Source organism: Phaeoacremonium minimum (genome assembly GCF_000392275.1).
Source record: "Phaeoacremonium minimum UCRPA7 unplaced genomic scaffold PA7_03_scaffold_495, whole genome shotgun sequence".
Taxonomy (NCBI): Eukaryota; Fungi; Ascomycota; class Sordariomycetes; order Togniniales; family Togniniaceae; genus Phaeoacremonium; species Phaeoacremonium minimum.
Genome location: NW_006921397.1, coordinates 49901 through 64768, shown reverse-complemented (window position 1 = coordinate 64768; position 14868 = coordinate 49901). Strand labels below are relative to the sequence as shown.

The 14868-nt window shown below is 49.0% G+C and overlaps 2 protein-coding genes across 2 annotated transcripts; one reads left to right on the top strand and one right to left on the bottom strand.

Moving 5' to 3' along the window:
- Positions 1–291: 291 nt before the first annotated feature.
- Positions 292–2503, bottom strand: UCRPA7_6750 (putative rhamnogalacturonase b protein; the record flags this gene model as incomplete). The annotated part of the gene is made up of 5 exons (XM_007919299.1): positions 292–339; positions 391–427; positions 478–538; positions 615–1911; positions 2501–2503. The coding sequence occupies 5 exons, from the start codon at positions 2501–2503 to the stop codon at positions 292–294; spliced, it is 1446 nt and encodes a 481-aa protein (XP_007917490.1).
- A 12054-nt stretch (positions 2504–14557) lies between these two features.
- On the top strand, positions 14558–14868 carry UCRPA7_6749 (putative mfs multidrug transporter protein; the record flags this gene model as incomplete). The annotated part of the gene is made up of 3 exons (XM_007919289.1): positions 14558–14593; positions 14651–14773; positions 14827–14868. The coding sequence occupies 3 exons, from the start codon at positions 14558–14560 to the stop codon at positions 14866–14868; spliced, it is 201 nt and encodes a 66-aa protein (XP_007917480.1).

Sequence of the window (14868 nt, the reverse complement as noted above, 5' to 3'; positions counted from 1 at the left end):
AGACCCAGGCAGTGGAAAGTGGAAGAGCAGTGAGTAACTGTACATCCAAGACCCTGGCAGAAAGCAGTGATTGATCAGAGGCAGACCTTTGCCCAGGGGGTAGCGACTACAAGTGCTGTGTCTTCTGAGCGGACGTATTGCTGAAAGGGACCAGCTCCGGCTATAGCAGAGAAAAGTCTGTTTTGTACGTGTATTGCGGAAGCCAATGGGCTTTTGTTGGTGTTCATGGAACTATATACAGCGAAAATGATGAAAACTATTTACAATGAAGCCGTCTATGTCTTGGTCGTGTCATTTGAGGGATGCTAGTTCAGCATATTTAGAGACATTGCGAATAGTCTGGGACAATGGTCAGCTGGCACATGAGATCTGAGCTGGCACGCAACTTACATTCATTCGAATAAGTGCAGGAATACGGACTTGCGCACTGGGAAGTATCAGCCTGTAGCATGTTAGCAGTGATCAAAATCGACATACCACTGTAGGCCCAGTGTAACCGGTGCCCCCGCATTGGCCATATTGCGTCTGCGTAGCTCCGCTTGTTGACGTAGTCATAGGCTTCGCTGTCGTGGTAGGGGTGGCAATCTGTGTGGTAGAGCTTTGAGAAGTCGTACCTGTGAAGAGTTCGACACAGTCGAAGATGAAATTTGGATTCAAGAACGTATCGCCGCTGCTTCCGGAGATAGAGGTGATTGTGATTGTGTTGCTGCCGGCAACAAGTGTTCCAGATGGGATGCTGACATCGTATACCTCCCCGTAGCCTCGGTATGCACCTCTTGTCACTCCTCGGCTATCAATCTTGGTTGGGGCGGCCGGGGCCGGTCCTGTCCAGCTATTCACCTTTGCTTGTGGACGGCTGCCGGCAAAAGAAAGCGTGGTCGCGATTCGGAGAGTTGCAGCACCAGGTGCAGACGAGAGCGTGAACTTGATGGTCACGGGGTTGTTCACCGTTTGAAAGATGGCCATAGGAAAGTCGCTCAAGGCGGATGAACCGACGGTGTAAGTCAGTGGCCCCCAGCTGCTCATACGACTATCTGATGGATGCATGCGCAGGAACTTATCCGCATTGCGAAAGCCGGTAGGTTGGCCATCATACTCACCAATCTTGAAGAGAGTAGTGTGGCTGGTTGAGAAGGTACTGGCAATGCTCTTGCTAGTCGTTTGGCCGGCAGATACCGTCACAGTCGTGCTGGCGACCTTGAACTCAGTCTGGTAAAGTACCATCGTGTATGTACCGGGCTTCATCGCTGGGGAGGTGAAGGCTCCGCTAGAAGAAGCGACCGCCCAGTACTGGGCAGCGGAGTTATACCAATGAACCACAACCTGGAAAGAGCTAGAGACACCAGTCGCGGTGCCACTAACATAGCCACGAGACGATGCCGCGACATAGCCTGTGACGCTGAGCTCGCTAAAGAAGGATGTGTCAATGCTCTTTACCGAAGGAATTCCAGAACGGCTGAACTGCATCACATATGGCCCATGCAAGCCAGTTCGGAAGGATTCGGTCTGCGCGTGGCCGCTGTTCATATAATTGTACAAGTTTGTACTGTCGCCGGCATTATTGTTATCGATGTCACGGAAGAATGGTCCGCCGGAGCTCGACTCTTGCTGTGGCGTCATGATGCATGCGTGGATTGTATCGACAGTGTCACCCCAGACGCAGTGGACATTCTCATCAATGAACCGAGTAGAGGAATAGAATTTAGACCTGGTCTCTCCATCGACAAGGAACACATCAGAGCCTTCAATGGCGGTACCATCTGCGGTGGTTGAGACATCACCGTACGGGTACTCGTACGGCAGCACATCCGGCTTCAGGCGAGCAATGAAGCGCAGCTCACCAATGTCTGGCTCTGCAGTAATGTATGTCGCCATGTAAATGCTGCTCTCTCCTTGGCGAACAACCATGTACTGTGTCAATGTTGATGTAACACACGTTATTTTGATATAATTCGAGGATCCTTCTCGGTATTAGTAAGGCACTAGCTCTCGGCGAGATCATTTACCAACCACTAATCTGAGAAACGGATACAGTCGCGGTACCCAATCCAGACGAGATGTGAGAGCCCTTGCCGGAGTATTGCAGCTCGACGCTACGATATTTGATCGAATTAATGTCGCAGCTGGTTGAGCTGACCTGGAAGATGAGAGGATTGTCCGACCCGGCGTCGACGATGTAGTTGGTTCCTGATTTGGTGAAACCAAAAGCACCGAGCACAGACGAGAAAGCAAAGACGGACAACAGGAATAATTGGAGAAGCATCTTGATCCCCATCCGAAAGAAACACTTACAAAGATGTTCGGAGCGCGGTAACCACCACTGCCACTCAGTATGATAGAGTAGCTGGAGTCTGAAGAACTATATAATCGAGAGGTGCTTTGAATCGAGACCAGGGACGCACTTGCTCCTGACCTGGTAATCTAAAAACGTTCGGAATCTTCCTTCAACGGGGCGCTCGGGTGAGCATAGCGAGGGCAATATAGATTGCCCCTAACATACCATTGGCGGAATTGCCCAAACAATGGCATTATGCCAGGGGCTAGGAAGGGTCCTTATGAGTGGCATCCATTCGGATATCCAGCTTGGCCAGGTTAGTTGAGGCTACATTGATGGCACAGAACAAAGCCCCAAGATGGTACGCTGCCTGGCTTGGCCTCGTTAATTGACGGACTCGTCTGCGGGGACACCACATGGTCTCGTGTGATGAAACTTTGATCGAGCCCGCAGAACTTGACAGACTCTCCTTGGTCTGGTAAGTACGTAGAAAGAAATCCTTGGGTGGCGCGATTGGCAGCCAAGGCGGGCCGTACAGCCAAGCTGTAATTATTTTATCTCCAACGTCCGTCGACAGGAAGGGGAAAGCGGCGATGAATCGTAGGCGGGGCAGCAAACTGCCACCGTAATGTACAAGTACATGTACCTAGACGATGCAGACTGCGGATACTCGCCGTATTCTCGTGGCTTGGACGGACACAGGCGGATCTTCCTCCCAGGTCAAGACGAAGCTGGGCTTATGTCTTGGTCCTGAGATGCCCGTGGGCTCTTAGGCTTGGTAGTGGAGGATGAGTTGGTGGCTGCTGAGGTATATTGAATAATGAAGGACACCGGCTACATGCCACATGGGCGTGCGAGGAGTTGCACTACGTCGCAGGTAGAGAAGTGCTTCGAGGGACCTGAGACAGCAGTCATATGGTTATTTCTACAGGAGGGAATAGCAAATTGGAAGGGGGCATGGTGGGATCTCGCCCCCGAATGCAACCTTTTCGGGTTAGGATGCCCCGAAACACCTCCTTTCAAAGTTCCAAGCTCAGGAACAGCTTCTCTCCACCTACCTGACTTACAGAATGGCTGACAGATTGACTCGGCTTGTCGGTCTCTGCCTGAGATTCTGAGATGATATTCATCGTTTGCGACCTCCGCCAGCCGCATTCCGCTCTATCCAAGCCTTAAGTAACTCAACGCGCATTCTATGGCGCCGTAATTAGTGGCCATTTTGGCCGAGACAAGGCGAATGTCATGCCCAAATTCTCTGCGAGATGATTACGAGCAATCGCGACCCTTGCCGAACAATGCCAGCCAGTAGGATATTCTTCCTGTTAGTACCAGAAGAGATCTTCGAAGAACAACAATCGCAAGAAAGATGTCTATCTCGAGATTCGGCGCGCATGCATCAAACATGTCGTTTCTGTCTTCCATCACGGCTAGACGCTACCTAATTAGCCATTGGCCATTAGCTAATACGTGGAGTCATTCTGGCCAGATGGGTCGTCACAGCTCGGCTAGACACTGCCGCATTGAGGACAGAACTACGTTGCGCTGTCATCGTCGCCGAAAATCTACCGTATACCGGCTTTCTTGAGATAATCTATATTGAGAGAGTGCATGGTGCTCAAAGTACATGAATTGGACTTGATTGCGATAGGATCATACTCTAACAGCGAAAACTCCGTACCCCGCTTTGGACAGATCACCATCGTCATGTCTGAGGCGCGTATTGAGCTTGTGGAAAAGCCTGAGGACCTTGCACGGGGTTTCGACTGTGTTTGTGAGGCCTTTGGCCGGCAGACACGTGATGCCATCTGGAGAGCAATGAATCCAGGATGGGATACAGTCGATGGTAGGGCTCGCGGGGCTGCGCGTTTTGTGAAGCGCTGGCGTGCTGCTACAAAGGACGACCAGGGCCAAGAAAACACTGTGTTTCTCAAGGCAACAATGCCAGAGACAAACAACGGAAGCCAAGAACGAGTAGTCGGCATAGCAATTTGGGTGCAGCTGTCCATGGTGGGTGGCCACGGTGACACGCCATCGAATGATCTTCACAAGGACCTGGATCTCGAGGAACTCTATCCTGGAGATCAGTCAGAGCAACGTTATTTGTGCCAAGCCTTGGGCTCACTTCATGCACGTCGATTAGAGGTCGTAAAGGAGAAAGCGTCAGTCTCGCCGCCATCATTAATGGTCTTGGTAAGCAACTTCGGATGTCATCTTCACTTATTGTAGCCGTATTTCGAGACAAAGACACAGTTCAAAACTGGAAACTTAGTCCTGAGACACATCTATTGAAGCCTTTTCTTACTCTTTCTGTATCCCTGAACGACAATCACTGACTCCAAATGCCACAGGATCTGTGCGCGGTCGACCCTGCTTATCAGCGTAGGGGAATCGCAGCCAAGTTGGTCCAGTTGGGGTCTTGATGAGGCGAAACGGCGAGGTGGTCTTGAGGCTACCACTGAGGCATCAACAATGGGCAGACGTGTTTATGCTAAGTTGGGATTCCAGCAAGAGGGAGGGGAGATTCCGTACGTTGTCGATGAAGAGTTTAGACAGCGGGACATGCCGTCTAATGTCTTCATGCGCACGGGTGCTTGAGTCACAGTGGATGGTGCAGCTTGGAGTTTGTGGTCTGAGTGGAATTGAGAGTGGAGTTGAATATCAATATTACCTTGTATCCCAGATGATGCGCTGTGTTTGTACATTGAGATCGACCCTTTTCAAGTAACCTCAATAATGTGTGACTAGCATGATACTATCTGGACCAAGACCGCTTTCAAACAATAGAACTCTGTCATTTTGAATCCATTGATTCAGACATAGGACTTAGCCGCTAGTTTGAGGGAAGATTTTGGGCCAGTATGGCTTCGATTACCCGAGAGCTTCACGACGAAACAAGTCATGAGTATTCACCCGCCTCTATCCCGGGATTGGGTCGGTTGGTGAAGGTTTCCTGGTCTTTCAATGACGACTCAGTTCATCAAATCGGGAAGGATGACTTTCCCTGAAGCCACAATGTCGATCGGTCTTTAGAGGATGTGCATATCTCCATTTTGTTCGGATGCCAGATCCCCAATTCGAGCTTCGCATCAGTATCACAGCTGGTATTCCTGTGCCGGTATTTTAGAGGATCGTAAAGCAGACACACTTGTAAATCTCTCAGGCATTCTACGGAGTGTTTTGCGGTTAGTGCACTCGCTTAGGACGCTCAACACCACAGGAGATTGACGTAGGCTGAAGAGTTCGCTCCACGGCAATAGTTGCTTTGGTTTGGCCCATGCACCTTACTCCGCACTCTTCAGATGCATAGATAAGTGTAAATCTAGGGGATTTATTTTGGGGGGGTGGGTGTGGTTTGCCCGTTGCCCCAAGGATCAACCACAAATCCGGATGACCTTGACCCAATTGGTCTAACGATTCAAGATGACTGTCACCGTCCTGCCGTCCACTACTTTTGACCAAATGCCTTTCCCGGTGGACGGCTTACTGTTTCCGGATGCACGGCAACTTCACTGATATCTGCTCTCAAATTTTAATATGTAAAAGCCAATACATGGCTACCTTTCTGAGCCGTGCAACACATCATTTAGTCTTTGATGATACTAACTGACAGATATGGGTTCCCTGTTGCTTGAAACTGCCTCCTCGCCAGTGCATATCACTTACGTTCTCTTTGTCCTAGTAGGACTTCTCCCTTTAGCAATTGCCGTTCATAGAAGGTGGTTGCACCCTCTTGCAAGCTATCCGGGTCCATTCTGGGCATCTTTGACGGATCTATGGCAAGTTCAGCAGTTTCTATCCCTAAAGCAACCATATCGTCTCACCGAACTTCATGAGAAATACGGTCCCTTCGTACGGTATGGGCCAGACAAGTTGAGTATTACGGCGGAGGAAGCGATTCCTGTCCTGTATCAAAAGGGTGCCCGCAACATGCCCAAGACCGAGTTCTACGATGCTTATGGAGCTAAAATACCCAATGTATTCGGTATGAGAGATGAGAATGTACTTTATTCGCTCTATCTCGGACTGTGTTATGTCTGCAGAAAACTTGGCTGAAGAAGACCTAGGTCCATTCTATACGGCGACGGCACATGTCGCACAGCTTTTCCATATCACATGTCAAGGGCATGGAACAGTATCTTGATGATAATATCAAAATCTTGCGGGACAAGATCGAAGACCTTGCTTGTCGTCAGGAGGTTTTCGACCTAAAGAAACTCCTCCATTATTACACAATCGATGTGCTCGGGGAGCTCGCATTTAGTCAGTCGTTTGGTGTTCAAATCAGTGACGATGAACATCTCGTTCCTCCTGTCGTCGAACACTCCCTTCTTGCTGCCGTAACAGGGTCGTGGCCATCTATGACGAAAACGCTCAAAACCTGGTTGCCACTAGTGCCTCATCCCGGGTTGCAAGCTCTCTTTAAAGGTCGTGCTGAATGCGCAGCCCTCGCGGCACAGTGTGTTCGGAAGAGGATAGTCGAACTGCAAGATGTGAAGGAAGATGTTGAGCAAAGAAATGATATCTTGACCAACCTGATCTTGGCAATAGATCCTGATACGGGCGAGCGCCTGAAGCAGTCAGATTTGGAAGCTGAAGCGTTTGGCTTCATGTAAGCGCAAACATCTGAGAATTTTCAGTCCTGAACTTGAAGACAGTCAGCACAGTTGCTAATCAACAATCCATATACAGCATTGCCGGTACTCATACAACAAGTGCGACGACTTCTCTACTATTATATCATCTGCTTCACGCACCGGACATCATGGCCAAGGTTGTTTCAGAGATTGAGAGCAGTCTTGAACCGCTAGGACCCGGCCAAGCTGCGTACTCAGTTGTTGTCGCAGAAAATTCGCTTCCCTATCTGCGTCAATGCGTTAAAGAGAACTTTCGCATCACGCCTGTCTTCACCATGCCGCTAGCCAGGCGGGTGACAGCCCCGGAGGGTATTTTCGTAGCTGGCCGTCACATCAAGCAAGGAGTAAGCGAACAAATTCGTCAAACGTTTTCTTGTTTCCAAGGCGATCCGAACTGAAACTGATATTTCCCATCGTACTGTAGACATCTGTTGCGGTCTGCAACCATGCATTTCATCACAATGCAGAAGTATGGGGACCCGATCACAATGTTTTCGATCCATCGCGATGGGAGAAACCTGAGACGGCGAACCGAGCAAGATATCTCATGCACTTCGGCTTGGGAGGTCGACAGTGTATTGGGAAGACAGTTGCCCAAACAAACATTTACAAATTGGTCAGCACCTTGCTAAGGACATTCGAATTTCAACTCGCGGATCCGAACGAGAAAATGGGTGTGGAACGAGGGGATTTCTATGGCAAACTACCCAGTATGGTCAGTGTAGGGATAAGTGACCTTGAGGAGCGATTACTGGTGACGGCAAGGGTGAGATGAAGTCTTCAAGAGTTTAATTAAGCCACCGCTCGGCCCAGTGTCTCTTTCCAACAGATCGCCAGCTTGAAATAAACAAGCCGTACCTTATATGTGCACTGCATTTCGTGATTCAGAATCAATCAAGTGAGTATTATTTGCTAGTATCTCGACCATATGAGTCTCGAGCAACTAAAAAGGGTTGCGACTGTCGTCTCCACCATTCGTGACAAGTCCACTACGTACAATCACTGCCTTCACTGGTTGCAGGAGAATCCCCTATTCTAAGGTAGCCACAGTATCTGATTGACTAATCACCTTATGAAATTAGTGCCGGAACCCAGATCTGACTTCCTGAGGGGGCAGACCAGATCAGCCCTGTTCCCCATCTTACCCCGCAGTGGCACGCACGCATTGCACTACGACATACATGCTACCTACTCTACCTAATGTAGGTAAGCAAGCATAGTATCGCAGGTAGAGAGCATGTCCTGGGCTACAACATAGGAGCTGATTCACTGACTTGAAGCCTTCGGACAGCAAGAAATCTATCAATCGGCATACCTCACCTCACATACCCCATCAAAGGATCCGGCATACAAGCCCCGGCTCCGTCCCACGGCGTCCCTCGGCTTTTTTTTATCAGCGGACGAGTCTAAGCGATTTTGATAGACTACTGATGTGGACACACTGGGCTGCTGAAGGCAGGAAGAGGACTCACTAAGCCGCCTGAATATCCGGACATCTACGATTAGACGGATTTGAGAGGACCTCCGGTGCAGGTCAGTCGTAGATACGGGCACACAATGGAGTGCAGCAGCCGCCCACTCGCTAAACGACGTAGAGCAGCCTTGGCCTGCAACAGCTGCCGGCAGACAAAGTCAAAGGTATACTCAGTTCCCTCGCTCGTGGTCTTTGGTGTAGATATGATCCTCACGTCCTTACTCACTGGCTCAGTGCGACAGTAACAGACCCGTCTGTGGCAGGTGTGTAAGACAACGCATCGAATGTCTGTACTCCCAGAATACACAGGACAAGAGATTAGAGGTGCAGAAAGAACGAAAGTCAGTGCTTCATGCTTCTTTCCTGGATAACCCCCGAAAGGGCAGAATCTGACGGGATGCTAGGGCTCGCTGGGCGCTCAAGAATATCAGTGACGCTGGCTCGGAGCTTTCCACAATTCCCAGCTCAGGGCATATATTGGATCCTGCCACAAACTATATCAGCAACGACGAAACTGAAATAAGACCATCTCCATCGCAGATCAATACAGGTGATATCACAGAGGTGGGAACCCCAGCGACGAATCCCGCCTCAGCTGTGGATATTCTAGCAACCGGCGCGTTCGACCATAAACCAGCTGCTGAGATTGGATACTTCGGTGAGGTTTTGATCTTGTGCAAGTGTGGGCGGCTAGGGCTAACAGGCGTCAAGGTCCAACTTCCAACCATGCTCTTTTCCGATCCCTAACAAACGCAATTGCCAACTGCGGCCATCGCGGTACCCTTTCATATCAACAGGAGAGCGAACGACAGCACCTCCCTGTCCCCGAAGGCTCGCGCGGAAGGACCGTCCTTCCACGACATCCGTCGGGAATGGATCATCCGGGCACGCATGGCAAGGACGATGTTTATGCATCTCCCTTGACTTCAATCCATAGAATCAAGAAGTTCTTCGATACGGTTGGTCAGGTACTGCCATATGTCAACGAATCAGCTCTCTTGCGAGAGTCTGATGTCGTGAGCAGCCCACGAGAAACCAATAGACGGCCCTCACGCTCCATTGAAGCATTGCTATGTATCGTATTTGCTCACTCATTGGCCACGACCGACCCGGATGCGGCAGAGCCATTCTATCACCGTGCTCTGGGCCTTGTGCTCGCCGGGGAGCAGACTGTGTGTATTTCAAATTTGGAGACGGGTAAGTGTTGCGGCTCGTATCTTCGAGCAAACGCTAACGATCTGAAGTGCAAGCATTGCTCCTCCTGGGAAGCTTCCAACAGAATAGCCATCGAGCAATGGCAAGTTTAACATCCCATTCGTTAGCCGTTAAGACGGCATATCAGCTTGGGCTGCATTCACCATCATCTTACGAGGGCCTGTGTACTCTAGAAAAGGAGCTCCGGGCGAAAGTGTGGTTTGCTGTAGTGAATCAAGATAGGTAGGTATACGGGGTTCATTCTTCAACTATCCATACAATTCTGACTTTCAAAAGACTTCTGAGTCATGGCCTGGGCCGACCATTGCTTGTTCCAACACAACACATCCGGGCTGAGATATTAGAAGACCTCGTAACCCTAGCGCCAAGCAAACCGCTTGCAACGCAATCTTGCATGGAAAGCCTGGTTTACTTCCGACACCTGACGTATGTACACTTTTCTGCCTTCAATGTATTCATATGACCTAAATTTGGCATAGATGCTTGCACGAGATTGTCGGTGTTGCGATTGACTCTATATATGCCGCCAATATAGGATCGCCGTCAGACTTGGCACCAGGGGATCTGACTGCGAAGACCATCGGACTCTTATTACGCCTCGAGGAGTGGCGTCATAAACTCACTCCCTTTGACATACTGAAATCGAGTTCAGACTTGGGCTCATGGTCATCCTCAAAGTTTCACACTGAACGATATGTACTAATGCTGTCAATCTTTTATCATAAAGTCGTTATGATTATCAGCTGGCCTGTACTCATGACGGCCTTAGACCGAACCACAAACCGCAAATCTGTCGAAATGAATGATTCCAGTATTCTACAGAGCACATTTGTATCCGTGATCAAACAAGACCTACAAGCCATTCAGGAATTTCAGATACTCATAGAGTGGTCCCTCCGGCGTGATCCGGGATTTTTCAAGCGGAATGCGGTATGGTGGGTGTGCAATTTCACTGGTATGTATATGTAGCAGCCCACTCTTGGGAGATGGTGCTAAAGTTTGACTGCAATAGCCCTTACACAAAGTCTACACTTGTTCTCTGTCTGGCTCATCACTATATACTCCGCGGCCTTGCCTCTTCTCCTAGGCACTACTACCTCGGAGGTTGAATCCTTGCTGCTTAAAGCCCTGGATATATTAAAGACTATTGGGGGTGCTAGCATCATGAGCTCAAAAGCATATCGATGTTTGAATCAATATATCCATCTATGCAGAACGTTTGGTACGTGTATTCCCTGTGTTTGTGATTATCAAATTGAATAACATGTCGCACTAACGCATCCTCTGCTTGTAGCACCAAATACCAAAACCCAGTCAAGTATTGCAGGATCCGCTGGGTCTGAGCTCTTCCAGGATTTACAACAAAGCTGCCCCTTGCCGAGTGACACGCTCCTCTGGGATGGCTTTCCTGGCTACACCATGAGCTCACTTGACAATCTCTTCTGCCAGCTCGGTGACAATGATTTTTTGAACGCTGGAGGTCTTCACACAGGGCAGGGCATTGGCCAGCAACCCGATTTCGTTTTCAATCCAGTATGAATCCTTTTCTTTTCTTTCTTTTTTTTCTTGGTGTGAAGACGCCACGGGATACAAATCAGTGAAGTCACGGATAGTAATATAACACGCACATGCCCACAAATGATGAAGATCGAGAAACTGGCAAGTCTCGGAATCAAAAAATTTGTGGTGAATTGTATGTTTGATGTGACGGAAACCCATGGTTTTCACAAAAGATTATCTATTGCTCTTTTTACATCTCAAGCTATATTCTTGTACAGTTCGTCAAACCTTTCCTCTGCCAGACGCATACAATCGTGTGAGTATATCATTTCTTGAACATCGGGAGAAGCCCACTTATCCGGCACTTTCTTTCCGCTCGCCTTGGCCTCCGCAAACTCCCTATCTCTTTCCTCCTTCGCTTTCCCCTCTCCTAAATGCAAGGTTCGCCCGGACTCTGCCGCCAGGTCTACAAGTGTCGAAGTACGTTCTTTGCGCAGTGCCTCATAAACTTGAAGACACTTCTGAATAGCACTTGGCGATGCGTCAGGTGCTCTGGCCAAAACCTCTGCGAGAACAGCTGCATCCTCAATTGCCATGGCTGCTCCTTGGTTCAGATGTGGTAAGGTAGGATGACACGCGTCACCGACCATGGCTACTGTATTGCACACCCAAGTCGGCAGAGGCTTGTGCACACGTAATCTCCACTCGCAGACCTCGCCGTCAGGGACAAGGTCCATCAACCGCTGAACCAGTGGGCAATAATCAGAAAACACATCCAACATACCCTGCTTAGACCCTTTAGTGGTGTATGTGGCGGATGGTGCTGCGGCAAAGTGTGTATCGGGCTGGGTTGAGGACATGTTATAGATCGTTTTACCGGAAACAGGGTAGGCAATCCAATGCCGTTTTTCACCAATCCATCGTGTGACCTGATTGCTGTCGATGAGTTCGCGCATTTCGGGATCTGACTCCATCTTCTCGCGGGGAAGCATGATACGATATGCGGCCTGACCAGTGTCTTCCACGACCGCCGGCAATCCCATCTCAGAGAGAATTTGTGTACGAATAACGGATTTAACGCCATCGGCGGCCAAAAGAACGTCACATAATTCTTGGCGGGAATCTTCATCCCGGGGCTTGACCGTAAATTTGACCTTTGGTTTGTACTCTTCTATTTTTTCAAAAGCACATCCGAAGTTGAATTTAATGGCAGTTTCCTTCTTACAAGCGTCGTATAAGCCACCAGCCAGTGAGGCGCGGTGTCCAGTGCAATGTGGGTAGCCATATTTCGCACGAATGTCAGGCATGTGTACATGAGTTAGCTCTCGATTTGTGGCGCCATCTAGGTGCATTTGGGTCAGCTGCTGTCACCCTCTAGGTTTCTTCGTATATACAAACCTCGTATACTTGCTTCCAACACATCCGTAGCTTCCGCTTCTATACTATGCCAGCATCCCAGCCGCGTCAGAATGCGGACCAGATTTGGCGCAAGCTGTATACCGGCCCCGACAAACCCAAGATTGGACGCCATTTCATATACTTGTATGTCTTGGAAGCCTTTTTTTGCCAATGCTAATGCACAAGCTAAGCCGCCCATGCCTGAACCCTATCAGCTCATCATATCGAGTGCCAGATAAATCTCGGGCATTACCTGCGCCTACGATAGCAATGCGGACACCTGCCACGCCAGGTGAAGCTTGCTTCCCATCCACAGCGTACCCATTGCCAACTGTCATTGTCCCTTGAACCGCCTTTCGCGAGTATTCAGTATCACCTCCGATAGGACTGTGTTGTAGAGAACTTGAGGTTCGTATCTTCTCGTCTCAAGTTTAGGTGACAGGCACATATGTTCTCGAATAGTAAGTAATGAGCATGATATACCGTCAGAAGGAAGTCAAGCTATCATTCAGCTATGATCGCCTCACATACATTTTAAGCCCCCGCCGGAAGGTGATCGGGACCCCCGCAAATGACCCGGAGCTAGCAGACTATCCAATCACCATGTGTTCTGCCGGGCTTTCAAGCATTCAGCCAATCAAGAAGTCGTTATCCGGTGTATGTTTTTGACGTAATTGTAAGATCTTACTCTCCGATGCTTCTGTTACTTGGACGCAATTCCGGGATAGCGTTGGCGTAGTTTGTTTCGAAGTCCGCTCTCCCCGAAAGATCGGCAAGCACCTGGGCAGAAATGGATCGGCAATCAAATCTGGGTGAAGGGTTTGAGTTTTGCTGGATGCCACCGACGAGTTCGGCCGTTGCAGCTGTGTGGGGTGCATGCTTTTTTTTCATCTTTTTTCTTCACTGAAACACCCTGGCCATATACCAGATGCATATCAGTTAAGTCGATTGGACGAACAAATCCTCTGCAATTCGATATCATGAGTGTGCCCACTTACAGACTTCTAACCGTGAATAATGCGCCGCAACGCGCGAAACTCCTGATTAGCCGTGTGATTCAAGAGCTCGAGGACCGGTACGCCATCGAGCATGTCGGGAACTGCTCATGTAAGTAATCTATCTTCTTCAAACTAGTAATTCCTCTCTAATGAGACTACAGCTAGATACGACATCGAAAGATTGGTTGAGGAAACACAACCGGACATTATCGTACGTGAATTCATGAGGTACTGCGTTCAATTACTGACATATTGGCTGGTGATTGCAGTGCTGTGCGTCCATGTGGACCAATGAAGAGAGCCTAGAGATGCATGATATAGCAAGGTCTTTGAAACCAGATATCAAGACTTATGCAATTCCTCATGGTCTACAAGTCAACGAAGGACCGGATGCAATAGTTGCACATCTCATAGAGCATTTTCAACTTTTACTTGGCTGAATTATATGGGGTCCCTCAAACCCAAATTCTCTAGATGAGAAACCCATGTAGGATAAAGGGAGTGTGAGCGCACGGATGTGTATACGAGGGACGGAGTATCTGACAAAATCATGGCTCAAGTCGAGGAGCATCTCGAAGACTCCAGACTTCAAGCGAATCCATTGAACCGCAAACCAACATCTCCAGTGCAATGACGACTAAAATACAGTCATGCTCATGCTGCTTATTGTATGAGTTGCAAGACAGTCTATTACCGGATATAGACAAATTCACCTCACACACATAAACGATGGATGACATGCTCTTGTCTCCTTGGAACATAACACAATTGCGATCTGACGTAGGAATTTGTTATTTCCGAGAAGTATAGAGGGACTTGTTCTCGGTCCACCTGTATCCGATTGGTGCCCGTATTACAGGGGGCGAGCAGGAAGGCCGACTTGGGTGCGGATCCCATCCCGGTGATCAAGGGATAATTGCTGGGGTAAGCGTGTCTTCTAAATACGGAGAATGGTGCCAAGCAAGATTGGATCTCTTGTCATCTAGAAAAGAGCATACAGCCCGCTTCTTGGCATATACTTATACGTTCATTACAAACATCTTTTCACGGAAACCAAGCCATCATGTCGAAAGAAGAAAATCATCATGTCGAATACGGTGTAAGTGATGATAGAAAGAGCATGACTGGCAACAATAGATGATCTGATCTTTACTAGTCTGACCCCGATGGTATCTCAAATGACCATCGCGAGTTCCTGCTTTCTCATCATGGATCCGTGGACTTGGATCCCATTCCATCCATGGACCTGGCCGACCCTCTGAACTGGCCAAAGCGAAAGGTACAATGACAAAAGCCTACATACGAGTAGTTACTCACCTGCTGTTCTAATAGAAGGTGCTCAACCTGGTCCTCGTTGCTTTCCATGCCATGTAA